This window comes from Corvus brachyrhynchos, unplaced genomic scaffold (assembly GCF_000691975.1).
Source record: "Corvus brachyrhynchos isolate BGI_N302 unplaced genomic scaffold, ASM69197v1 scaffold70, whole genome shotgun sequence".
In the NCBI taxonomy this organism is placed as follows: Eukaryota; Metazoa; Chordata; class Aves; order Passeriformes; family Corvidae; genus Corvus; species Corvus brachyrhynchos.
Window position 1 is genome coordinate 7,881,275 of NW_008236217.1, and position 25,879 is coordinate 7,907,153.

Here is a 25,879-nt window from a genome sequence, read left to right on the forward strand (position 1 = left end):
AAAGAGTCCTTACACAGTGCTGGCTCTAAGAGATAAATTATCTGCTTCCCTGTCTGATGGTGATTTTCTAATCCTCAAACACATCCCCCTCCACCTCCCTGCACCTTGATACAAGGCAGCTGCATGGAAATAAAACATAAAATTTTGGATGAAAAATTAAAGCCTCTATCTTATGTTATACCTGGCATTTTTATCAGATGTTTCCTTAGTACTTAGGAGCGAATAATCATTCTTCCATCACCTTCTGTGTGTCATTCATGACTGTATAGCCCGCGCTCTCTCTCTCTGTAGTCTGTTACCCCCAAAGTCAACACTGACAAATCAGCAGTTTGTCTCCAGCATTCTCCTAAAACACTACAACGCGGCCACTTTTATTCCGAGTAGGATCAAGTCAAAACATGTTCCTAAACCCCAGCAGTTTTTGTGCCTAATGGTTGAGTCCTCCTGCCTATCTTCATCTGTGCTCCCATATATTGGCCATGTGAGAAGGCATCATGAGGAGGTGGGGATCTGTGATGATCCTGGTACTGGGGTTGTTTCCTCTATGATTCAACTTAACACTTTCCTGCCATGAAATTTTTCTCCTTAGCTCAGGAGCTGAGAACCTGGTTGGAGCAGCTTAGGTGTAGTCTGCCTCTACAGCTATAAATTTCATTTATGGATTTATCTAAATGAAGCTCTTTGTCTCCCTAGTTCTCCTCTGCCTGGAATATTCAAGGCAAGGTTCTTCCTGTGAGTGGCAGGAACAACCTGATGCATACTTACAAAGCAACACATGCATAGCACTTGTGGGGGGAGCACAAGGCTCCAGTCATTTGCCCAATAATTTAATTTCATTTGTAACTTTCTTCCCTTTCTCTTAAGGTGGTTTTATTTATATTTGTTGTGGTTTTTTCCTCTGAGGAGTTGAAAATGGGAATTTTGCAGCCTCTTTGTCTCTCCTATGGAAATCATTATATATTCAACTTTTTGTCACTGCAGCAGCTCACTCTGTTCTGGAGCTCTGTCACTGTACATTGGCCTCAATGTGCTGTGAGACATTCAGAATGACATTTATTTGTACGAACTGAGGATCTTGTTCAGATATATTGAAACTTTGGTTGCTGTCCAGCTTTAGCAGCAGAAAACAAATGGTATTTGTTCACAATGTTTTCTTCTGCCAGTCACAGATGACGTTTAAAATGAGTCTTCAGACTGCATAGCTCTCAATGCATTTTGGGCTCAAGGAGATCAAGCAAGTCTTGTGGGCCAAATATTATGGACTTGGACTATTTGCTAGATTTAATTTATTGTCAATTAACAAAAACTTCTGAATACTGAGTTGGGTATTGAGTCAAAAAGGAAAACATAAATAAAAACCTTGTCTTTCCCTTCCTAATCTGAAGCCCCCTTGTTTTCACTGCTGGTTGTGGTCTGTCCCTCACACTCTGGTTGGTGAGGTAATGGGCAGCACAGGTGTTTGGAGTAAAGTACATAATGGTTTCTGTCTGACACTCCTTTCTGTTTTTCCTTTGTCTGTCCTTTGTTCTTTATGTCCCTGCCTGACAAGGTTCACCTGTGAGTTTCAGTCCTTCAGAGGTGTTTCTCCACAGTGAGGGGTGCCCGTGGGCTGCAGTCCTTCAGGGATCTCCCCACCCTGGCACAGCTTGCCCTTGTGGGCTAAAGTTCCCTACAAATAACCGCTTTTGGCATGGGGACCTTCCTTCAAAGAATGCCTCTGGCTGTGTTTCCTCTGCAGCACCTTCATCAGCACATCTCCATCTGTCTCCTCAGTCAGGCACCTCCAGCCATCAGTCTGTGTGCTTCTTCCTCTGATGCCTGCAGGTATTTTATAAACATGGTGGGGCTGGGGTGCTGCCAGCTAACTTGCCTGCCTGCAGTTTTGGCACTCTGTGTGCTGCTGTCACCCAGTCCAAAGGTGTCTGGGCTTGGCTGTGACTGGCCCGTGGCAGGTCATGGCCTCTCCCTGCACACCTCCCACTGCAGACCCCAGTCTGGGGGCTGGAAGCCCAAGCTCTGTGTTATATTGGCGTTGGATATTCTCTTTCGACCTCAATGAACATTTCAGAAAGCTATCTGGAAGTCAAGTTCTCTGTTAAATCTTCATTTTCCCTGTTTAGAAATATTTGGAAATGAAAGAATTTCTTGTAAAAAGGAATATTTGTACATTCATGTAGATGTGCACACTTGTTTTCTTACTTTGTCACTATCAGGCACATATATTTCTACTGTTCGGAGCTCTGCAGGGTCATGATATATCCTTCACACTTACTTTTTGTTTCCTGATTGATGGAGGTGCAGCCACAGTCATGTGTAAAATGATATTCATGTACCTTCTGCCAAGAAAGGGAAAAAAAAAAAAAAAAAACAAAGGAGAGAGAGAACTTTCTCTGATAAGACTGAAATCAGAACAAGATTGCTTTTGATAAAAGATTGATGAAGAGGCATTCACTGCTTGCAGGAGAAAACATTTGTGAAAACAATTGATAGTGGAAGCTTTTGATAAGACATGCAAAAAAGATTTCATTTTAATATTTATCACTTGTTCTGAAATAGATAGGCAGCTTCTGCATGATGAGGTCATGAAATACAAGATTGGTTCAGGCAAATTCATTACTTCTTTTTCTGTTTTTTATATTAGTTTGCCTCTTCTCAGCTTTATATAATGTATTTTTTCTGTCATCTTTTATAAAATACTTGGGTGCCCATCTGGTATGAAAGTAGGTATAAAAATATTTTTCAGAGCAAAGAGGGCCTAAGTTAACACACTAAGAGTCACTATTTGTAAACCATATTAGAGATAAGCTCGGTAAGATCAATTCTCTTCTATGGATTTGTGTTAAATTACATTGACTGGTGCCAGGGCAGTCTGCCCTATTTAGTTTGTTTTTTTCAAATCCATTAAATAGACCTTAAGGGTTTAAATCAATAAAAGAAATTACTTACGCAGGTATCTGCAATATTATTGTAGAATTCTTGTTTCATGTGGGACTTGATTTTATGCCTAATTTAAATAAAGAGGAAAATAAATACAAAATACAAGAGCAGGAAAAGAAAAGGGTTCCATGAAGCAGAGGAGCATCATCCATTAAAACTGCACCACACTGTATTACAGTTCGGTCTAGACACTAGCTGTGCAGATGATGCCACACTTCTTAGCAGGTTTTTTTTCTTATTTCTCCTGGCACATTGCAGGACTGCTACAATAATCAAATGCTTGAGGTCAGATCAGAAGAGCAGCTGTGGAAAGGATTGTGAGTCATACACAATTGCTAGTACCAGAGAAAACTTTTCTAGAAGAGAAGATACTTGAAATGCTTGAAAATACTTGAACTGTTGCTGTGAGAAAGAAAATCAGTAAATGACATGATAAGCATATCTAAAATAACAGCTATAAAGTGACTAGATAGTAGAAATTTTCATTCATCTGGTTTTTTGTGAGTTATATAGTATGAGTCCTGTGGTTTGAGCACAAATGTCATTACAGCTACCGTGTTGACAGTCCCATTGGGAATTAAGGCAGTGGATTTCCTGGAAGTTTTCCATTTGTGTTACAAAACTGTGTATCTGTGTACAAATAATAAAAATATCTAGAAAGACTAGGAATTTAATGGATCCTAATGCTAATTTTAGGTATAAGATTTTGCTCTAACCGCCTTCTGCAGTTTCTTATAAATTCCCTTAAAGTTACTGATGGTGGGTGAGATGGAGACCCTTTTGAGTCATTCACTGTAGCTATTCCTCTTTCTTGTTATCAAATTACTTTTACAGACCACACCAGTTCTTTAACTGAGCTTTGTGTTGTAATCCTCCTATTCCTTGCTGCCCCAAAATTCTTCCTACCAAAATATAACATTTTAGTGTTCCTCAAAACTACAAAGATCACCATTAAGTAATAAGATAAAAACTAAAAATTATCTTTTCTTACAATTAAAAGGACTGTAGAGTGAAAGTTGTCGCACTTCATTGAGGGAGGCATTTGAAGATTCTGTTTTGCAGCTCAGAGGGACAAGACATCTCACAGGATGTTAGGAATTTATGAAAGTAATTAATGATGTTTTACTGAATACTAGATTAAATATTAGCTTGGAAAACTAAGTAAATGTCCTGAGCGAATGAAAGAGCTGCCCCTGGGCTTCAACATTTGCATATGTTCATTTAGAGAAACCTTCAAGTGTAACTTAAATATGTATAACTATGTTTTCATCTCTATCAGTCACTGATTTGTGCAACTTGTAGAGCACAGATTAAAATTAGCTTTTCCTTTTTCTTTTAATAATGACAAGACAGCTTTTAGTAGTGAATTGCATCATTTGGTCTTTGTGGGTATATCTATGGTGTCCACATAAGTGGTGCATTGATGTTTGTCCTAAGCCAAGCTGTGCCTGCTCTCTGTGCGTTTTTGTTCTGCACACATCCTGGGTGCCAGAGGCCGGCAGAAGATTGCTCCTTCTACAAGGTCTCTGTGGCACCACAGCTCCTAAAACACTGATGTATTATGATTAATACAAACACTGAATGGAATTTTTTTAAGGATTTAGTACATGATTTGGAAAATATACCTTTTATTAATTTCTTCTTTGTTTGTTCCTTTTTTTTTCCCCTGGTTAAGGGGGGGGAGGGGGTGGGGGGTGTCATTTAGCATTGCTGTCAGAAAATGACAGCAGAGATTTACAAGTGTAGCACTCCCATCTTTAAGATCGCTTAACTCCTCCAGTAGAACCTGTATCATTTTTCAGGACTTTTGGGTTTTATATAAGAAGCTTTATGGTGCAAAATTCCACAATTTTTATGACTGCCTTGTGGCTGTACCTTTAAAGGTGATAAATAGCAACAACGAGTGCCCTGAGGCTGCTTGTATTCATGGGTGTGAGTGTGTATCTTGCTGGAACTTGAATGCACAGCTTGGGTGCTGCATCTCCAGAAGCAACTAAAACAGTGCTAAAATCTGAAGAGATGAAGCTTGAGCCCAGCAAAGGAATCTCTCATCTTGCTTGTTTTGTGTGAAAGCCCCATCCCTCCATATCTAGAAAGCAATATTGAACTGGCAGTGCCTTGTGACAACCAGCACGAAAGCCTGAGCAAGGATCTTAATTATTTGCAGATAACATTGCAAACTTTGGCCCAGTTTGTTTCTCCCTCCTCTTCTCAGTCACAGGACAAGTGAAAGAGGTAAAAGAAAAAGTAAGAGTAAAGGAACTCTTACTGGTTGAAATTTACCTAAAGGCATGAAAGCCCTGGATGCTCTGAAGAACTGTGACTAGAACCCAAGCAAAATCAATTTGAGTCCCCTACTTAAATTTAAAAAATACATATTTCCAAACATTTTAGATATAGAAAAAGAAATAATGTATGGAAATTTGCACATTTCTAGCTGCTCTCCCTTGTGTTTAACTTACAGAAGTATACCAACCTTGAATAAGGAAAATTCCTTCACTTGGTAGAAAAACAGGGAAGCTCCCAGATCTGTGGCCCTCCATATCCACTCAAAACAGCCCATCACTGTTTCCCTTGCATCTTTTGTGTTTTCAATTCCAGTGGTAGCTTATTTGAAGAAAGGATAATTTATGCTATACTTGTAAGGGTTTCAGTTTTATATCCTGTTAATTGCAGCCATCCAAGTTTAGCATCATTCAAGTGGACACTGATAAAAGCATGCAAATATAAGCTCCACATCACTCTCAACTGTGTGCCTCTAAAGACACACGTGCTTGTCATTGAATTAATTTCAGAGCTTTTCTCATTCAAGGCAAAGAAGATGAAAACAAAAGAAAGTGAAAAAAAGAAACAGGACTGTGTTTTGTCATTGGCATGAATGTTCTCAGTCCCTTTTTGAGGGACCTAAGCTGAGGCTGGACAAGATCAAAGAGCTTTAGGGAGATTAATTTTTAGCATCTGTACTACAAATTACAGTGTTGATCCTTTCAGAGAGATAAGATGAGCATCACCTTTTACTTCTCAGTAAAGTGAGAATTGCAGGACTGTTAAAGCTGGTCCCTGGCTGAAGTCAGAAAATGTTCTCACACCATAAAACAATAAGAGGTGCTGTGAGGATAAGGGGAGCATCTTGTCCATTGGAGTATGCATTGGAGTATGCATCCACTCTGATAAAAAGTGTGCTAAAAGGGATGATGCTTGTTGTGTGACATGACAATTCCTGCCACAAAGAGCTAGAAGCTGTGCTGGTAGTCTCTCTGTTTTCTCTTACTGAACTGTGACAGTCGTTGGCTTTGTCTTGGATTTTTTTTCTTGCCTTTATTGTGTGGCTGAATTACCTGTTTCCTGGCTTTAAAATGTGTCTGTACTGTACTGCTTGTTCATCTTTAAGACAGAGATGATTTACAAGTCCAGGCTTACAGAGCTTAATTCCCATTGCTAAGGAAAGTTCACAGGAGGTTATACGCTTTCTTGGCACAACTGTTAACAAGACATTTGTTTTTAAAATAATAGATTTTTAAAATTGATTTTTAGTGGAGCTAGCCAAGCAAACCAGGTCTGATTCTCTGAGGAAATCACTGTGGTGGTTTTACCTGATACACCAGTAGAAAGTTAACAGTTGTAAAACCTGCTGAATCTCCACGCTGTAGGAAAAAAATGGTCACCTAATCTTTTAAACAGAAGTGGTTTCGTTTTGAAGAGAGGACAGCATACAATTGCTGATCTTCTTTTAGTCATTCCATGGTACTTTATGTGTTTCCTTTACTCTCTGTAAACGTAGGTAAGTGTAACTTCCAGCAAATCACTGCACAAAAGTATGTAACTAGACAACACTTGTGGCTATTTTAATAAAGCTATTACCTTTAATCAGTAGTAGCACACCCATCAGATAATCTGAAATGTATCTGCTGATGCCTTTGATGAGAGCTCAGTATCAGAAAACTTTTGTGTGTTTGGACTAGTGTCTTAGTTTGAAACAGGAGTCAGCTTTTGAAATGGATCTCCCGATCATCCCCATTTACCGTGCTGTGGCTTGAATGATGGGGCATTATCAGAGCAAATAAAGTAGATGCCTTTTGATTGAAACTAAACAGGGAGATGTGTTTCAGAACTTCACATATTAGAGTTGCAAAAGAGAGCCAAGATTAAAGGTAGTCTAAACTCAAAATGTCCGCAAGCATCTCCAAAACCTTAGCCCCCAAGCTTTATAGTGTGGATTTCTGGTCCTTGACACAAACCATTTTGCTGTGGAGAGCTACTTCTTTTGGTCTGCAGTACTTGGTAGTGCAAATTAGGTTGGTTGCTTGCTTGTTTACTCAGACAAGCCTGACAGACTTTTGAGAAATCTACATCTCTGTAAAACTTCAAATTTTTGAAACCTTGGCGCTTCTCAATTTTACAGCACTTCTTTTCTCTCCGTGAATGCTGCTCATAGACATCTTCCTGCATGTGTTTTCAGAATGTGAATCTTGATCTGAATCCAAATTACACAATTTCTCATTCACATGGAAAGATCTTAATATTCCAGATTTTTTAGCAAAGAGTTTGAACTTATATGTGACATGCCTATGAAAAGCATATGACATGTTGTAAACTGAATGTATGCAGAAGAGAGAATGCCATGATACAAAAATCTTCAAAATCATTTTCAGGAACCTGCTTGTCTTAATAATCTATGCTTTTCTAACTAAGTGCAAGTACTGAACCTCTCTATCGTAGTTTGATGCTGTATCACTGAAGATTTCTATCTTAGAATTGAATTGCCTCGGGGGAAACTGAACATTTTTTCCCAGCTATGGGTAAAAGTTAAAGCAGTTTTCTTTATCTTTTTTATGGGTCATAATTCTCTTGTTATGATGTTCAAAAACATCTTTCATCTGTAACTCAACAAGGTGTTCTCACCTCCCTTTTATAATGGCATGTTTCATATATACATTCATTTTTTAGCAGAATTGGTCTGGATTTATTTATAGTCATGATTTCCATTTATGCTAGACATTTTTTTGAAAAATAACACATTACTTAAAGGCATGAAAAAGATCTTTTCATATGAATATCAATTTTTAATTATTTATCTTGTATTTTCATAGCATTCACCTTGTTTGTATTAGCGTGATATTGTGGTTTCAGCCAGAATAGAGTTAATTTTCTTCCCAGTAGCTGGTACAGTGCTGTGTTTTGGATTTAGGATGAGAATAACGTTAACACACTGATATTTTAGTTCTTACTAAGCAGTGTTTATGCAGAGGCAAGGGCTTTAAAGCTTCTCACCCCACCCCAGCAGCAAGCAGGCTGTGGGGGCAGAAGAAGTGAAGAGATGCAACCAGGAGAGCTGACCCCAACTGACCAAAGGGATATTCCCCACTATATGGCCTCTTATGTCTATCAGTATATGAACAACGGGGAAAGCCGGCCAAGGGCTGCTGCTCAGGAGCTGAGCTGCATCCGTTGGTGGGTGGTGAGCAGTTGTGTTGTGTATCCCTTGACTTACTGTTTTTGGGGTTTTTTCCCCTTTCTTTTCTGTCCTAGTAAACTGTCTTTATCTCAAGCCACAAATTTTACTTTTTTTCCCCAATTCTCTCCCCCACCCCATTGAGGGGTAGGGTGGGTGCAAGAGAATTGAGGGAGTGGCTGTGGGTGTTTAGCTGGGTCAAACCACAACATGAGTGTTCTCCCTTTTAAAATAAGACATGATTTCATATGGGGTGGGAATAAATGAGGTGACAAACTATGCCCACATGTACTGGGCATAGGGATTAATTGTAAGAGTGTTTTCTGATATGGCATGGATCTCCCATTAGGGATTGGAAGAATCTATAAACTGTCTCTTTTGTAACGTACCTGGCTATACCTCTGGCAAAGCAGCTTCTTCTACCTTAAAGTCCAATTGGATATGTAGGTGTGCTGCATAATATTGCACTGCATAGATTTTCCAGCATTATCCTGCTGGGATATTTTGGTAGGCATAGCCCAAACATCAAATCTAAGACCGTCACGGAAACTGCTAGTTTAAGAGCAAGTCTTCAGCTAAAATCCGGGAAAGCTCTGGAAAAGATTTGATCTCTTGTCCATATTGATACTAGGGAGTTAAGTTCCCAGGTAGGGCCACATAGGGTGCTCACTAGGTTTTATTTACAGCTGTTCTCATAGCAGCTGCTCAAACTGATATATAGATGCATGAACTGGGACAAGTAGAAGACCAAAGTGCTTTTTGGTGGGGATGTATACCAGGTGCTGGCCATAAAGCATGAAAAAGGCATCTGTGAATGACTAGTTGAAGTAATTGGAATAAATATTTATAGCTATTAAACTTTTGATGCAGTAGACAATAAATTCACAGGAAAAATTTGCTTTCTACAGTGGAGTATTTACTATACATAGGAATTCTTTCAGAGATCTTTGGAGAAAGGAATTTTCCAAATTCCTTTCTGCAGCTCTGTAGCTGCCACCATAGTGCCCCATCAGCATGAGAGACTACTGAAGTCTTTAAAATATTTTCAGAGTTCTGCCTAGTAAGTGACTCTCCAGTTTTTCAAATAGAATTTATGTCTCAGTAATGTTCTGACACTTATTAGGTGTCAGTGTGAGGCCACTTTTATGCCTGTTCCTCACATACTCACTAATGCTTAATGTATGCCTTAAGTGAAGACACAGAAGTGTGAGCAGATTGGCAGTGTCTGCCGTGCTGAGATAAATCTTCCCAAAGAAGAATTTAAGGGAAGAGGAAATAAAAATTAGATCTTACATTAGTCAAATAACATACAGTCCACAGTCCTGAGGGCATGCTGCACTCTGCAGACTGTGAGCAGTGCTTGCTTATTAGACCTTTTCTGAGCACAGTACCTTTTATTACCATTTAACCCAGACCAAAATGTGCCCAAATGTAATTCATTCAAGCATTTTACAGAATACACTTGTTACTTGTTCTGTTTCATTGTGGCTTGAGAAGAAATTAGAGCAATGGAAAATACAATCCATACCTGGTAAATAATAAGCTTTCTTTTTTATGTTTACTGCTGGAGATAACATGTTTAGAGAGTATAAATTCTATCAGGTAGTTCAGTGTGGAAGATGGAATAACAATGAGGTGCACTCAACTGTGTTTAGGAGGCAAGCAAATGGTCATGAGAACTTAAATTCTTTTTTAATGTAGCATTATAAGCTTTTCATTGTCCTGTTGCTTTCTATACAGGCATTATAATAAATGGCAGGTTTATAGGTTGTTTTTTTGTGCAAAATATATGAAATTACAAGAAGGAAAAGGTTGTTCATTTACTGAGAAAAGTTTTCTATGAATTTAGTGTTCATTTGACTATTTCTCTTCCGTTTTATATCTGTACGATATGTTCTTAATGTCACTGTGGAGATACAAATAGCTTTGTAAACATAATATTAAAAAGTTCTGCTGCCTTCTGTGTCTTTTGCAGATTGTTATGCAGAGTTTTGAAGGGAATAACAATAATCTAAGCAGGTATTTTTATGTCGCAAACTGTCTCGTGCTGCCAATAAAACATTTTTATTTGTTATAAGGGTTAATATATCTTTCAGGAATTTGTGCTAAAAGATCTACATTCAAGAAAAGTTATCATATTAATGGTGTCATTTTACTAGTAATGCCATGTAGAAATATGTATATAGCATTGCTAAGATCTTAGATTGTGTACAAAAAGTAATAATCCTGCAAAATTCCTAACTGAGCATTAACTCTGCATTCCCTCCACTGAGCTAGAAATTAACATTAAATTTTTGTGTTGTAATGTGAAAAAGATGGAAATGAAGCGTGAAGTGATTTTTAAGTGCAGGAAGAGGGGGAATTCTGACTTAGTTGGAATACATTTCCATTTCCAGCAAATTATTAACTCATTAAGGGACTAGTCAGTATAAAATCCTAAGTCTTTTACTTCTCTTTAAAGAGTATCATTCAGAGCAGAACCTTTGTAATACATGAAATATTGTGTTTGGCTGTAAATCAGGGGATTTTATTTTTGTAAATGCTAGTCTGGGCTTCTTGCTACACAGAGGGACCATTGGCTGAAGGAACTGTAGTAAATCATACAGTATGTACTTATTTCCTCTTGTTCAACGTCCACTGTTCTCTTTGCTAAAAAATAATAGAATCTAAATTTGAATGTGTCTGAGTTAACTCTTTTTGTGTAGCATTACATAAAAAGTACTTGTTAGAAGCTAAGTAGCAAGCATGTTCCACATGGAAATTCAAAGCAACAGTAAGATTTATGGTTTTAGGCAAATACCTCAGGAATTTTAGGGTTATCCTTCCTTACAAATTGTAGATGGAGTTTATTCCTCTCACCTGGCACTTACCTATGGGACAGAGTCTTTATAGGCGTCTTCAGAAAGTTCAGTGTTACAGGAAGAGAAAATATATAGCAATATATATCAGTATGACTGCTATGCTTACTGGTTGCTGTAATCCTGAATTCCCAATTGGCAAACATAATCAGGATTGTGACAACTTGGTAGAACATGAATGTTTATCAAAGGGAGGTTATATAGAGTGGCCCTGACTTGTTACTCAGGAGCCTTTCCTGGCTCCCACTAAACTTCATTTGTCTGCTATCAGTTTGGAAGGGACCTCAAGGATCATCTGGTCCAATCGTTCTCGGCAAAAACATGGTCTAGACAAGATGGCCCAGCAGGATGTTCTTAAAAGTGTCCAATGTTGTGAAATTCTCCAATACGCTGGGGAGATTATTCCAATGACTGTTCTCATTGTGAAAAATTTTCTTCCTGTGTTCCAACTGGAGTCTCCCCAGGATTTACTTGTACTCATTACCTCTTGTGTTTTCCAGGTGACTCCGTGTGAAAAAGGACTTGACTCTAATAGTAGTCCTTAAAATGATACTAGGTTTTGGACATAGAAGGCAATGAATCCTTTTTCATATCACATTTTTTATATTGTTCCTTTTTCTATTTCTTCGGCAGTGCCAGTAGTTAAACTACTATAAGAACTGAATAGGAAAAGTTTATAAAAATTAGGGTACAAATATTCTGCTAAGTGAAGGGTTTTCTGCCTTTTCATCACATTTCTTTGAATGTGTGGTGCTTTCAATAACACATCTACTTTTCCTTCTATTTCTAGGTGTTGCTTAGCACCTACAATATTCTGAATTCTAAATGAGAACAGTAATGTATAACTCTGAAAATGTTGAAAAGGTGAACTGAAATCAAATATAGATGTATTCCAGAGCATCATAAAATAGCAAGTAGTTTCTGGTTGCTGGAATTTAACTGCTAAGTGGTCCATGTAATTTAGGCCTGATGGTGCACTGGCTTTTTTCCCTTGCCCCATGTGGTGCAATATTTAGTTCACTGCCACTGAGCAGACAGTATTCAGAAAAATGGATGGTGATATCAGATCAGAGTGCTGATTTGCTTCATTATTTTAACAGTGCTTAATTTTCCCTTCAGGTTTCTCCTTGCTATGACCTGCATAAGATTCTCTGAGCCCAGAAGCTGATTTTTCTTTCTATATTAGCTGCTCAAATAAAAGAGGTTAAGTCTTCTGGCAAATCTTGCTTCTGATTTCTTAAACCAACATGGTTCAACAGAATATTACTATCTCTGTATTTTTTTATTTTAGGTAGTCTCTACTTTCATTAATAAACCAGCTTTAGCTTCCTATGTAATAAAGTGTACTATCATGCTGTTGCTTTCTTCTTCTTGCTTTTTTGCATTCACTGTGATCAGGGGATGAAACACCGTTGCACTTCCCCTTGATTTCCTTTCTGTTTCTGCTGCTTTTGAGACCTGGACTCTGATCTTGTGAAAGGGTTACAGCAACAGTAGAGTAAGACTTGGTGAGCTTTTTTTTCCTCTCTCTTCTGGGAACTTAATATGTTTATTTGCCTGTTTAGAAGGTCATCTCTAATGTCTCTACATTATCCATGAAAAAATATTTCCCCCATAAAATTGGTGTGTCATCTGCACTTTTACATGGGTCCTATTGGTTCGAAGAGATACGCTGTGCTATGCACTTTCTGGAAAACAGTTTTATTTAATTCACTCTTCAAATTAATGAAACAAAAGTGTCCCCTTTATTTTTCCATCTGATGCTGAAATGCAGCACAGTTAAGGAAAAAGAAAACAAATTGGAAAGCCAACTTTTTGGCTTCTGTTGATCATTCATAGAAAATACCTTTTATTGAGAATTGGGCTTGTGTGAATCTCTTAGGGAATGGCATCAGGTGGTCTATTATCTGCTTGATCTAAATACACAGCAGTTAGACAATTCCGCTGTTATTGTATCCACAAGAGGCCCCAGCGGAGTAAAGGTGTGAGTCTCCAGCTAACATAAAAGTTGGAAGTTCAAACTGAATCATATGTAGGGGAGTGTGAAGAATTGCTCTTTGTGATTGATATGCAATAAGAAAATACCTCAACACCTCAAAACTCCCAACTCATGGTTAGCAGGAAATGGAAATTTATAAATGTGTTGTCAAGAAAATCTCAAACAGAAACCTGTCAGAACCACTGAATGGTTTGGGTTGGAAGAGACAATAAAGATTATCTAGTTCCCACCCCCTCACTATGGACAGGGATGCCACCCACTAGATGAGGTGGCCCCATCCAGCCTGGCCTTGAACACTTCCAGGGATGGGGCATCCACAGCTTCTCTGGGCAACCTGTGCCAGTGCCTCACCACCCTTTCAGTAATGAATTTTTTCCTGACATCTAATCTTTTTGTTTAAAAGTGTTCCCGTTGGCCTGTCACTAGCTGCCCATGTAAAAAGTTCCTTCAGGTACTGAAAGGCTGCAATGAGGTCTCCCCAGAGCCTAACAAGAGGATTTCAGAGTAACTTAAACACAATCATCTTTTCCTTCTTCATAATTTATTTTAGTCTTCCCAGCTGACCTTCTAGTTAGCCCACAGCTCTCAGCACCAAAGGATATTTTGTTGTTCATTCAGGATGTGCTGATTCAACCTTGTGAAATTCAACTTGAGAAATCAGGAAAAAAAGAAAAAAGGCTTGAATGAAAAAAATTTTTATTTTCATTTCCTCTGCTATGAATTCATTTTCCCAAGTTGGCCAAAACCCATTTTCTCTAAAGAACTAGTCCTTATTACTGGGTTTTATAATTTTTGGATCTTCTCAGTTCCCTTTGCTCTAGTGAAGGAAGATACTTCATAATCTACTTTACATACACTTGCAGTATTTCCCATTGGAATATGGAACACAGGCATTAATTTGGATCAACACATAAGACAGACAATATCTCTAGAATCATTAATAATAGCTATTCTCAAAAGAATGTTTCTTGAGGCGTAAAACAAATACATGAAGAAAATAAAAGTGACATTGACATAAACAGTTGTATCTTACAATAGTAACCTAAGGCAAAACCCAAGAACTCAAAGAAATAGTTAGAATTCTACCTCTTTTCTCAAAGAAAAAGCTGCAGACTTAGCCCATCTATTGTCCATGAAATGTAATTTGCTATAAAGCATTAATCACCCAAGTTCTGGGAAATGCTTGGTGATATTCCCATCCAGATCTCTCCACAATTAAGATATGATCACAACTCTTTTTTATTTTCTTCTTGTACTGTTTTATCACTTTTCTTACAAAGGTTGAGGATTAGTTTCCTCCTTTAAACACAAGCCAAATTCAATTCAAATGTGGTCAGAAAAATGTTACAAAGCTGGTGCTTTGGGATTCCATGTTTGTTATTGCTCAGTGACTTCCATATGAAATCTATACAGGGTACAAATCAAAGGATGTTGTTTCTTTCTCCTACCTGCTCTCTTTGAAAAGTTATCCTGAGATCTGCTAATTAAGCTTTCCTGAGACTGTTATCGATACTGTTATCATCAGTAGTGATGTTCAATCTTTCAGAGTTTGTTTTTGTTTTAGATAAAGAGATGGAAGAAAGCTAAGATACATGTCCATCTGTCCTTTTAAATTTTTATTAAGTGAAATACCAAAATAAACTATTGCTATGGTCATATACAGAATCACAGAATATTCTGAGTTGGAGGAGACCCACAAAGATCAGAGTCCAACTCTGCAGAGAATGGCCCATGCAGGAATCAAACCCACAACCTTGGCATTATTAGCACCATGCTCTAACCAGCTGAGGCAATCTATGGAATTGCCCAAAGTGCACATTTCACAACTTTTTCTGAAGTATGTAATTGTTGATATTGCTGAAGAGAGAATAGTAGGTAAGATGGAGTTCTTTTTTGTCAGCCCTCCCTTTGTTTCTAAGCTAACCCCATAGCTTCCAGCTTGCAAAAAGAACTGGAAAAGGACCTGTACTTTTAAAAGATCAATTGGTATAACTAGGCATATAAACGTGCACAGCAGCCAAGATCAAGCAAGAGTGGTTGAAAAGGTTTGTGGGGGAATTTTGTTTTGTTTAAGCAGCTCTTTCCGTCCTTATTCCCTCATATGCACTATGTCCTCAATGTGATTGTAGCACAGCATCAGGCAGTGAACTGAATCAGGAGCTGATCCAAGCTTTAAAAAAAAACAAATAGAGAAGGACAGTAGATGGTGAGAAAAAAATGAAAGGCAGAACAGGGTCTGGTTAAGCAAGCAAAACTGCCAGAAGAGATGATCATTAAAAAAGGATATGATTGATTGGCAGTTTATTAGGGGTTTCCAAGGTTGTGAGTTTTTACATATATACCTATTTCTCTTTTTAAACTCTCACTCTAACTGAGCAAATCACTTTTGAGCTCTTCATTTGCCTAGTTATTAATTTCATTATTAATTTCTTTTAGATTATTAAATTCTTTAATGTTATGCAGTATTCTTAGTTGGAGAAGTTTTAGAGTGACAGACATGTTTTGGATATTGTGTTAATGAATGGAATTTTTGAGCTATTTAAATGGATTTTGTTAAAATGCTGGGGCAACAAGTTGTATAAAAAAAAAAAAGAAGACCTTTAATGTCAACATAATATTTTAAGGTTGAAATAACTGCTTTGATTGACTATTACGACTGCAGTGTCCTTGCTCTGACAAATCTCTGCTGGCTGATTACTGCTTCACTAAGGAGACAGTGTGTTATTAAAAATTCAATTAAAAAAAAATGAATGCCAGATTCTTGTCCTTTAAATTGCATTGCATAAGAAAGAAAGTGTGGAGGGAGAAGTACTGAGAAATAATGTAAGAGAATGAAGAAAAACCACTCAACAGAAAAAAGACCATAATAGAAAAAGTGGTAGAAGAGAGAGTGGGAGAATGAGGGTATAAAGAGCACTAAAATATCTGTGGAGGAATCTTTTGCAATTAAAAGTGCATGTAAAAATTGCATATACAAAATACAAATTTTAAATATTGTTTAGATACAGAGACAAATGCTTCAGAACTCTTTCTGTTTCTCCCAAATGGATTCAACAGTCTGTCTTGACATTTCACAGCAGAGATGGCCAACCTAATGATGTTGCAGTTAGAAAAATAATTTCTTGACAGACTAACTACTTTCTATGTAGGCTGATGTTTGTGTGTGGTTCATTCATGATACTGGAGAATTAGGTGTGGGTTTCCAGAAGGTATCACCTAATAAAGAACAATTTTTCTTGCAAGGTGTGTTGTGGAAAGATCCATGCAAGTCTTTCTTGAAACCCCTATAATAATGATATGTCTTCTAAAATCTCTGTAATTTCTAGTTATGAGGTAATATTTTGATTTTCTGTTCTGTATTGTGAAAATGATGAACAAGTTGTGAAAGACATCCTGATTTATCATTGTTAAACCTCTCATAAGATCCTTATTTACCCTGCCATTTTCTAAGACACAAGATCCGGAAAGACTGTCTAAGAATCGCCTCTGATGAGGACTGAAAAGGAGGAGGAGCTTCTGTATATGTGAGACCATCAAATGGTCTAATTTTGGGCTAAAATGGCTAACAGTTCTTTCGTTTTATCATGAAAGACCACAACAGTCATGAGGTCTTCCACAGGCTTTCTCTAAATCTAAAGTCAACAGTTAAATGTCATTTTTAGAAAGAATGGGAAACTCATACTGAGTCTACATCTCAAAGCAGATTTAGACTGAAAATTGCATTACAGAGAAGAAATAAGTATCAGTCTTCATCAGTAGCATCATCTTTCCTGTTTCTGATTATAAAAATATTTTGGAGTACCTTGTTCATGAACTCTCTGTGATCATCAAGTTTGACCCTGAATTGCTACATGAAGAGTGTGTTTTAGCATTATCTGTGCAAGTGCCTCTTGAGTGTTGAATAGTCTTAGTGCTTGATTTAGTAGTGCTCCCTCTGGAGATTTTTTACTTTGTGCCAATAAACCTGACTTACTTAGAGCTTTTGGCTCTGGTCCACTATTTCTTTGTCAAGTGTTTAGAACTTGTAAGTGTTGTGACCCGATTGGCAATGCAAGTAATCCTAATTCCAGCAATTTACACTTGTCACTTTGCTTTACACTCCATTACTGCACACTGAAATTCTCCACAAAATGGTTTGGAGACCGTTTAACAAATAACAAATTGGAGATAGAAGGATTTTGTCCATTATGTCACAATTAATTACTTATTGGGATTTTGGTTTTGTGTTGCAGAACTGTGACCTGGCCCAGCAGAGCATTGTTCATATTGTTCAGAATCCACAGAAAAACAGTCAGAACAAGGAGGAGACAGAAGATAACTGTGTTGGAGGTGTTCTGAAAGCCTTGAAAAGAGAACCTGAGAGTCTAACTCGCATAGATCTCAGTAGCAGCATCCTCCCATCAGTCTCTGCAGGGCTGGCAGTTATTCTGGATCCTGGAAAAAACATAGTTTCACTTTCCTCTGAAAAATCAGGTAATTCAGTGACTTAGTACCTTTCAATATACATTTCTAAACGTGTATTTTTCTTTCTTAGGGCAAACAGTTCTAATTCCACACCGCAGGGAAAAAGCCCTTAAAATATATGGTTTATTTTACTTATTAAACAAAAAATACAGCAATGTTAAGAGGTGGTAAGCATCTGATGTGTCTTCTAGCAAAATTATTTTGCTTTGTGGATAAAATGAGTGATTTCTTGTGTAGTTCCTGTCCCTAACTTGTATTATGCTACTATTTTTACAAATTATTATAAGATGGCAAAACCCCCAGAGGTCTATGAGAAGGCAAAAAATAGTGTCTGTAAAATTTCCATTATAGAAGTTTCCTTAACTAGAATTTTTGGCAGCTTATGCCTTGCAAATATGTTTAATTCCCAATCTGTTGTGATGTTTTCATACCCCTACGTTTTATAAAAAAATATTTACAATAGATTTAAGATTTATTAAATCTTTGCTGGCACAACACATGATGGTGATGATTCATACTATGGACATTAGTAGTTCTTCATCCACCAAATGATTACTAAGAATATCTTCTTTGTGAAAAATAATCTGAGGCATAAGTTACTGCAAAATGGGTTCTGCTATAATATTTAAAATAGTTCATGACAGAGAAGCTCAAGTCAGGAGCAAATATAAGAATCTCTTAGCAATTACATGAATCTTCTCGGAGAAGCCTTCTCTTTACAGACTTTACAGACTTGTGTTGCCCCAGGGAAGATACATCATTCTGTGCAATACCAGATTCTGTTGTGATTTATCATAATAGTCCATCAGAGATGTCTTTTTAGAAAGAACAGTACACAAATACCCTTTTTGCACAGTACAGAAGGTAATACTAAACGTGTCTATCCAGAGTACAGAAGATAAATTGTGAATGTGACAGAGATACCTCTATGACTAACCTGACCACAGAAATCATCATGCTTAACAAAATGGCTACTAAAACTATTAAAATAACTTCTAGAGAATTTATTAAGTAGCTCATGCAGAAAATATACAATCCTTGGGAGGGTCACAGAAGTATTCCACAACTGACTTGGTCAACCTCTCACTGCCAACTAATGATGAATGAGTGCAGTTTAGGAGCAAATTAGTACCCAGCTTAATGATCCACATCTCCCAATCTGAATGAGTAATGAGATAAGAGGGGCATGCTGATTTAAATCTGGTAAACTAGGGACAGGGTGTCAGCCTGGACTTGCTCTGAGAAGCAAGGCAGAAGTGTGAGCTTTTAAACATTGCCACATATTTATTTTTTCACTGCTGTACATGATACATACAGGGATTTAATATCTGTGCTTGACTTTACAGAATAGTTTATACATGTGTAAGGGCTTTTAAAATGTGTTGTGTGACGTGGTTGTCCACAGACTATGAACTCTGTGAAGCCAAGTACAAACTGATAGGTGTCTTCTATTGCAGCAAGTATTTTCATGGCAGAATGAAAACTGAGGAAAAAAATGTACTGATAAAATATGTGGATTAGTTTTATCTGTGATTAAGTTATAAAGGCTTTTTATCATAAGAAGACAAAAAAAAGAAGAACCACTCTAATGACTGATAGTTCTTTGTGGAAGGATGTTAATATTAAGTACTTTTTAAAGGCCTTTTAACTTCTTTCCTTGTTTTGATTCTCAGTATGAAAACTTGTCCTTTTGGCTGTTCAGCTCCACCCCTTTGTTCAATAGGGGGAACTATATTTTTCCTAGGCAGGAAGTCAGACTGCAGAATCCCATTCCCTCCCTTTTTTAAATGTATGACTAATGTCAAGCAAATCTGTAATATGAAATAAAAAAGTTAGTTCAACAGAATCTCTTTTGTGTAAGATGACGTGAATGTTGTTACTTACATAATTCCCAGTTTAATTCATTATCAGCTGATTTATTATTTTCTCTGAATCAACTAGATGTGGTCATCATTACTTAGGTTTTCTATTTTCAACTTTTAAATCAATGTTCATCTGGTCAGTTACAAAAAAAAGTTCTGATGTTCTTTACGTAGTCTTTTACAAATGCTTGCATGCAAGGCACCTCTGTTTCCTTATCTTTCTATGTTCTTTTCACAGAAGAGTAAATAAAGTACTGGTATATACTGACTTAGGTGTGCCAAGCTGTAAATTCTAGCAAAAAGAGGGATTGATTGTTTTCCATCTAGTTAGGAAATGCTTAACGAAAAGTTAATATATGTTAAAACTTCTTGTCTTTCCAAATAATACAAGTATCAGTTGAGGCAGATGAAACTGGGTGTAGATTGACCCTCAAATTAGTATTTATACACAATACTAATATATTTATGCATAATACTAATTTTATATACATATATAAAACCTCGGTATTGTTAGTGGTGCATAAAGAGATGAACTGGTTCCCATTCCATGTAAGAGTCTGATACATGAAAGAGACAGTAAAAAACACTTAGAAGGGAAAGCCACAATTTAAGGTGTGGATAGTCAGAACTGTGCATACTTCTGAGACAAGCCCTGATGAATAAAAAAAAACCCCATATCAATTTAACCAGGGAAATTGCTGACGTTGTACAAATAGTTTTTGGATCGTATTCTGATGATTGTGTGTTAAAAATTCCTGTGCCCTGTAATTGATATTACACTTTATTATAATTCTTTTACTCAAAAAGCCTAAAAGCATAAGAATTTTTATGTCAGATCTGTTTGACGTAAAATGAGTAGTCTAAAGTCCTGAAGTATTATACAATTATTTCATAGTTTCATAGCATTTATAATCTCAAATTAGATCCAGGTTGGTCAGTGTTATGGTGTACATCTGCCACCCCATTTGTACGTGGTGTTCGGCTGAGTACTACTACCCAGTACCGAGTTGAGAACAACTGTAGCTATTTCTTACCCATTTTTGAGAATTCCATCAAAACATGAGCACTCATCCATTCAAAATGGCTTCCAGTGTAGAAAGAATATTTTTATTGTCACTCAGAAACATGAAGCTCTGTAAGCTTTCAGCAACTGCACCAGACAAAACTGAGACAAAAATGAACTTATTTTCCCATGACCTATTATTGCTTTTCTGTGTTACAAATCCAAATATATAAGAATTTACTATTACCTTAAAAGAGAATAAAGGATTTCTAAATTTTTCTTGTGTCGTTTAACTGCATTTTTTTTTCCAAAGAAACTAATAAGTATAAAGTTTTTTTCCTTTGGCATCTGTACAAATCATTTGTCGATTAATTATAAAAAATATACCTTAGATCCATGGTATTGTAAATGAGTAGTTTGGGGATGGGAAATCAGTGTTCTGTGAAATTTACATTTAATAATTAGGTCCTTTTTCCTGGAATTATAAAAAATTTGTTCTAAAAGCAATTTTTCAGAGTGCTTATGCTGACCTTTCTTGAATTTCTTGAAATACTAGTCAGCATTTCCTGGTGGTTACGTGATTCTTATGATGGTCCTCTTTCACAGATATCTATTTGAATAAGATTCATATTGCTCTACAAGAAAAAGTAGTAATTTACTTAATATGCAACCAACGTATTCTCTCAGTAGACATATCAAGTAACTAGTAAGGTTACTATTTATTTTTGGATTTGGTGCCATGACAGTTTACTTTTGTATTAGGATTAAATGACTTTTAATTTAAATGAAAATTCATCATGCAGCACATTGTGATCTAGCCTGTATTTGATTCAGATTTTTGATAATACATTATTTTACAAACTTTTAAATATTAAATGTAAAACTAATTTGAGGATCAATCTACACTCAGAAAAGGGAAAGTATTAACTTACCTTTTTTAGAAATGCAGAATAAAGTACCAACTCAGAAATAATATACTAGTCTTGATTCTGGCAAATAATTTCTGGAAAGCAAGGCTGCATTTGTCTTCATTACACACTGTGTAAATTTACTGTATGTACAATTCTGTTTTAAAGTTCAAACAAATCTTTACAAAATTTCTGCATGGACAGCTGTCTCTGTGCTAGTGGTTAGGTCCTGCACATTTTTAATCGTTATCACTGTGCATTCATGACATACATTAAACTGTTAGACTTTCACTGTTAGACCTTTTATCTTAAATTTGTTGTCAATGTACAGTACCATAACCTGATGCCATTTTCATTGCACTGATGTATTGTAGTCACAAAAGTTGAATTCATCAGGCCTGAGAGCTCTTTTAGAAGAGAAACTGGAACTGAAGTACTTGTCTTCCTTCCTCTACATTTTTCCCTTTCTTATTTGATTTTTTTTTTTAACTTGTCCCTGTCCTGAATCTCCTTTGTGCTCTTCACTGCTTCCATTGTTTTTTGTTTTGCCAGCTACCTTTCATGGCTGTTCCATACTTGGAAGATATTCTGCCTGTTTGCAGTCCCTCATGCATTTTGTTTTGTTTTGTTTTGTTTTACAACTTTTTGTCACATGGATGCCTCCTGAGAAAAAGATGTGTGCAACTACACACTTCTTTGTTCGTTTGGTAGTCACGCTGCTCACATACTTAATGCAAAATACTTACACATCATGCCTATTTCACAATGTTAGAACATGTTTTACAGAAGTAACCATCTTTTAAGTATGTTCATCTCAGGTCTAAAAATCTGTGTGTATTAATAGACGAGTATGACAACAACATTTTCATAGTGTAAAGAGACATTGGATTTAATTTTACCTCAATTGCACTAAATATTTCCTAGGTACTGAATGAGAATTTTTCAAAAATTTTAAGTTCCCAAGCTGTTTGGTAAATGTTGCATGACAGAAGTTTTTGAGCTGTAATACATGTTTGAACCTGTGAGATCCAGAAGGGTGTTTATTGATGATCCAATGAGAGAGTGGTTAGAGTGCTCTAGCTCCACTTGTTTTCGACTGCTAAAATATATTGCAATCACAGAATCATGGAATTGTTTAGGTTGGAAGAGACCTTAAGGTCATTGAGTCCAAAGGTTAACACATCACTACCAAGTCCACCTCTAAACTATGTCCTTAAGTGCCAGATCTGAACTTCAAATACCTCCAGGAGTGGTGATTCAACTCCTTCCCTGGGCAGCTTGTTAATGTCAGTATATATTAAATTATCCTTCTTGATGTTGTACTTTCATGGATTATGCTCTATGACTATGTTCAGAGGTAGGGAAGGCATGCCCCTAGGAAAATGCTTCCTGTTAAAAATAGGATAATGTTTCTGAAACGATTCTATTTTTTTTTTTTTGATGCACAGCAAAAAAGAGGGGTTTTGGATACAAATCACAAAACCACAGAACTGCTATTATGCGAGATCAAACATATTGTCTATCTAAAACTATTTCTCTTCTTCTAATACTTTCCTGTTGTGTATACAATAGTTCAAAAGAAGAAAAATGTTATTATAGAAAGTTTCATTTAGAGAAGGAGTATTCCCCTTTTCAAATAATCACCCATGTACCCCTGTCCGATTATTCTTCATGTCTGTTATTTGGGCAAGTTGACAAGAATGGTAATGGCATTTTCTAATCTGGTCTTCATTGGAAAAAACAGTCTCCAGTGTCAATTCAAGGGTTAACTGGAGAACAGAGGGAGAGTTTTAGCCCAGCAATTAACTGTTGCTAATTCTGTCAACATTTCTTTTAAGAGAGTTAAGCTTAAGAAAACTATTTTGCTTCCAGTAGGGTTATGAAAATGTCATTACTAAGTCCTTGGAAGTTTTCTCTTATGTATATTTTACCACCTGTTAGGGTTGTTAACCCTTGACAATTCACTGCTGCAATACTTCCAAGTTCTATATATAAAAATTGATATCCCTTCTTCACCTTCTAGCAACAGCACAAAGTGATTTTATAAGACATTAGCATAATGGAACCTTTTCAATAAAATGATAAATTGAGCCCATTTCAGAAAACAGAACGCACACTTGATAATTTATTGCAGCCAGTGCCATGCTGGAGACCTCATTCATATCATATGCTTTTAACACTGATGAGAATGGTGCCATTTTCCCACATTTTACCATCACACCTTGCATGTCTGTGAAATTAATTTGAGAGGAAAAATGTAAAAAATATTCTTTTCTGATAGAGGCTAAAGTTCTTCCGGGAATGCTTATCTTTGCATGACATAATTACCTCTCATGAACGTGTCTAATTGCCTTATTGTTTTTAAAGGCCTTCCATGTTAATTGAACAGTAGCATTTGCTGAATACCCTGTGTCAAGGGGTGGAGTGGAGCATTGTTCTTGCAATGAATTTTGATTGTTTATGGGGGACAACACAGATGGACTTTATTCTGCAAGTGCATCACTTGCCTCTCTGTACCACCAGTTGGAGGTGGTATATGTAGGTGGAAAATATTCTGTACTGATTAAACAAAACTATGCATTTTATGTTTTCTAGAATAACTGCTGACATGAATTTATTACTGATGCTACTAGGAAAAATAGGAAAGTAACACTAAGGAAACATCTCTTACGTGTAAAAACATGATAATAGAGTTTTAGGGTGATGTCTTTTTGACAGGAAGAGACAATTATGAAGCACAAGTAAGAATCATAAAAGCATAGAATGGTTTGAGTTGGGAGGGACCTTAAAGCTCATCTAGTTTCAACCCCTCTGCCATGGGCAAGGGCACCTTTCACTAGAGCAAGTTGCTGAAAGCCCAATCCAACCTGCCAGGGTTGCTGCCATGGGCAAGGGCACCTTTCACTAGAGAGAGTTGCTGAAAGCCCAATCCAACCTGCCAGGGTTGGGGCATCCACAGCTTCTCTGGGCAACCTGTTCCAGTGCCTCACCACCCTTATAGTAAAGATTTTCTGTCTTATATCCTATCTAAATCTACCCTCTGTTATTTTAAAGCCATTCTCCTTTGTTCTATCACTGCGTGCCCTTGTAAAAACTCGCTCCCCAGCTTTCTTGCCGTCCTCTTTAGGTATGGGAGTGCTTCTATAAGGGCTCCCAGAGCCTTCCTGTCTCTGGGCAGAGCAACCTAAACTCTCTCAGCTTGTCTTTATAGGAGAGGTGCTCCAGACCTCTGGATGCACTCCAACACATCCACATCCTTCTGTTGGGGACCCCAGAACTGGATACATGACTCTGGGTGGGGTCTTATGAAAGTACAGGCGGAGGATCACCTCCCTTGCCCTGCAAGACATGGTTCTCTTGATGCAGCCCAGGATACAAGTGGGCACACACTGCACGTCATCTTCTCATCCACCAAGGCCCCAAGTCCTTCTCCTCACGCCTGTTCTCAATGCATTCTCAACCCATGCCCAGCCTGTACTTGTGCTTGGGACAGACCTGACCCACATGCAGGACTTCACACTTGGCCTTGTTGAAATTCATGAAGTTTGTGTAGACCCATCTCTTAAGTCCCTCTGGATGGCATCCCTTCCCTTCAGGGTCTCAACTGCACCAGAGCACTGCACCATTGTCCATGTCGCCGACAAAGGTGACCCCTGAGGAACACCACTTGTCATTGGGCTCCACCTGGATGTTTCTTCATTCTACCTATCTGTGCCTTTGCCTTCTACCACTTGGGTGGTTTGGCCGGAGCACTTGCTAGTAAAGACTGAGATAAAAAAGTTGCTGAGTGCCTCAGTCTTCTCCATGTCCTGGGTAACCAGTTCTCCCATTTCTTTTTTGAGCAGGCCCACATTTTCCCTAGCCTTCCTTTTATCACAGACCTATGTATAGGTTCTTTCTTGTTGTCTTTGGTTTCCTGAACACAGTTGATTCTATCAGGACTTTAGCTGTCCTGACCTGATCCCTGGCTGCTTGGACAACCTCTGTGTATTCCTCCAAGGCTGCCTGTCCTTGCTTCCACCCTCTGTAGGCTTCTGGTTTGTGTTTCAGTTTGTCCAAGAGTTCTGTATTCATCCATGCAAGCCTCCTGACTTCCTCTGTGTTAGGATTCATCACTTCTAATCTTGGAAGAGGTGATCCTTGAATATTAACCAGTTTTCTTAAAGAATGCCTAAAGTTCATTAAAAAAACAATAGTTGCTGCCACTGTGCAGCTTAATGCTTGCACTACATGGTCTCTGTTATGAGCTCTTAGCACTCGAAATGACAGGAATCATAGTCTGTGCTCAGGTCATGTGCTCAACATTCATTAGTGTCATTGGGAGCTCTGTGCATACAGCAAGGACATTGGGAGAACAGATCTATTAAAAATGTTTGATCTACAGAAAGTAATTTTG

The 25,879-nt window shown here is 37.4% G+C and overlaps 1 protein-coding gene across 1 annotated transcript in view; it reads left to right on the plus strand.

The window, feature by feature from the left end:
- Positions 1-25,879, plus strand: part of PARK2 (parkin RBR E3 ubiquitin protein ligase) — a gene marked incomplete at its 5' end in the record, with an annotated part of 569,778 nt that overhangs the window by 76,365 nt on the left and 467,534 nt on the right. Inside the window, one exon of the mRNA XM_017746201.1 lies at positions 17,479-17,719. Within this exon, the coding sequence (XP_017601690.1) occupies positions 17,479-17,719 (241 nt within the window). The remainder of the gene's footprint in view (positions 1-17,478; positions 17,720-25,879) is intronic.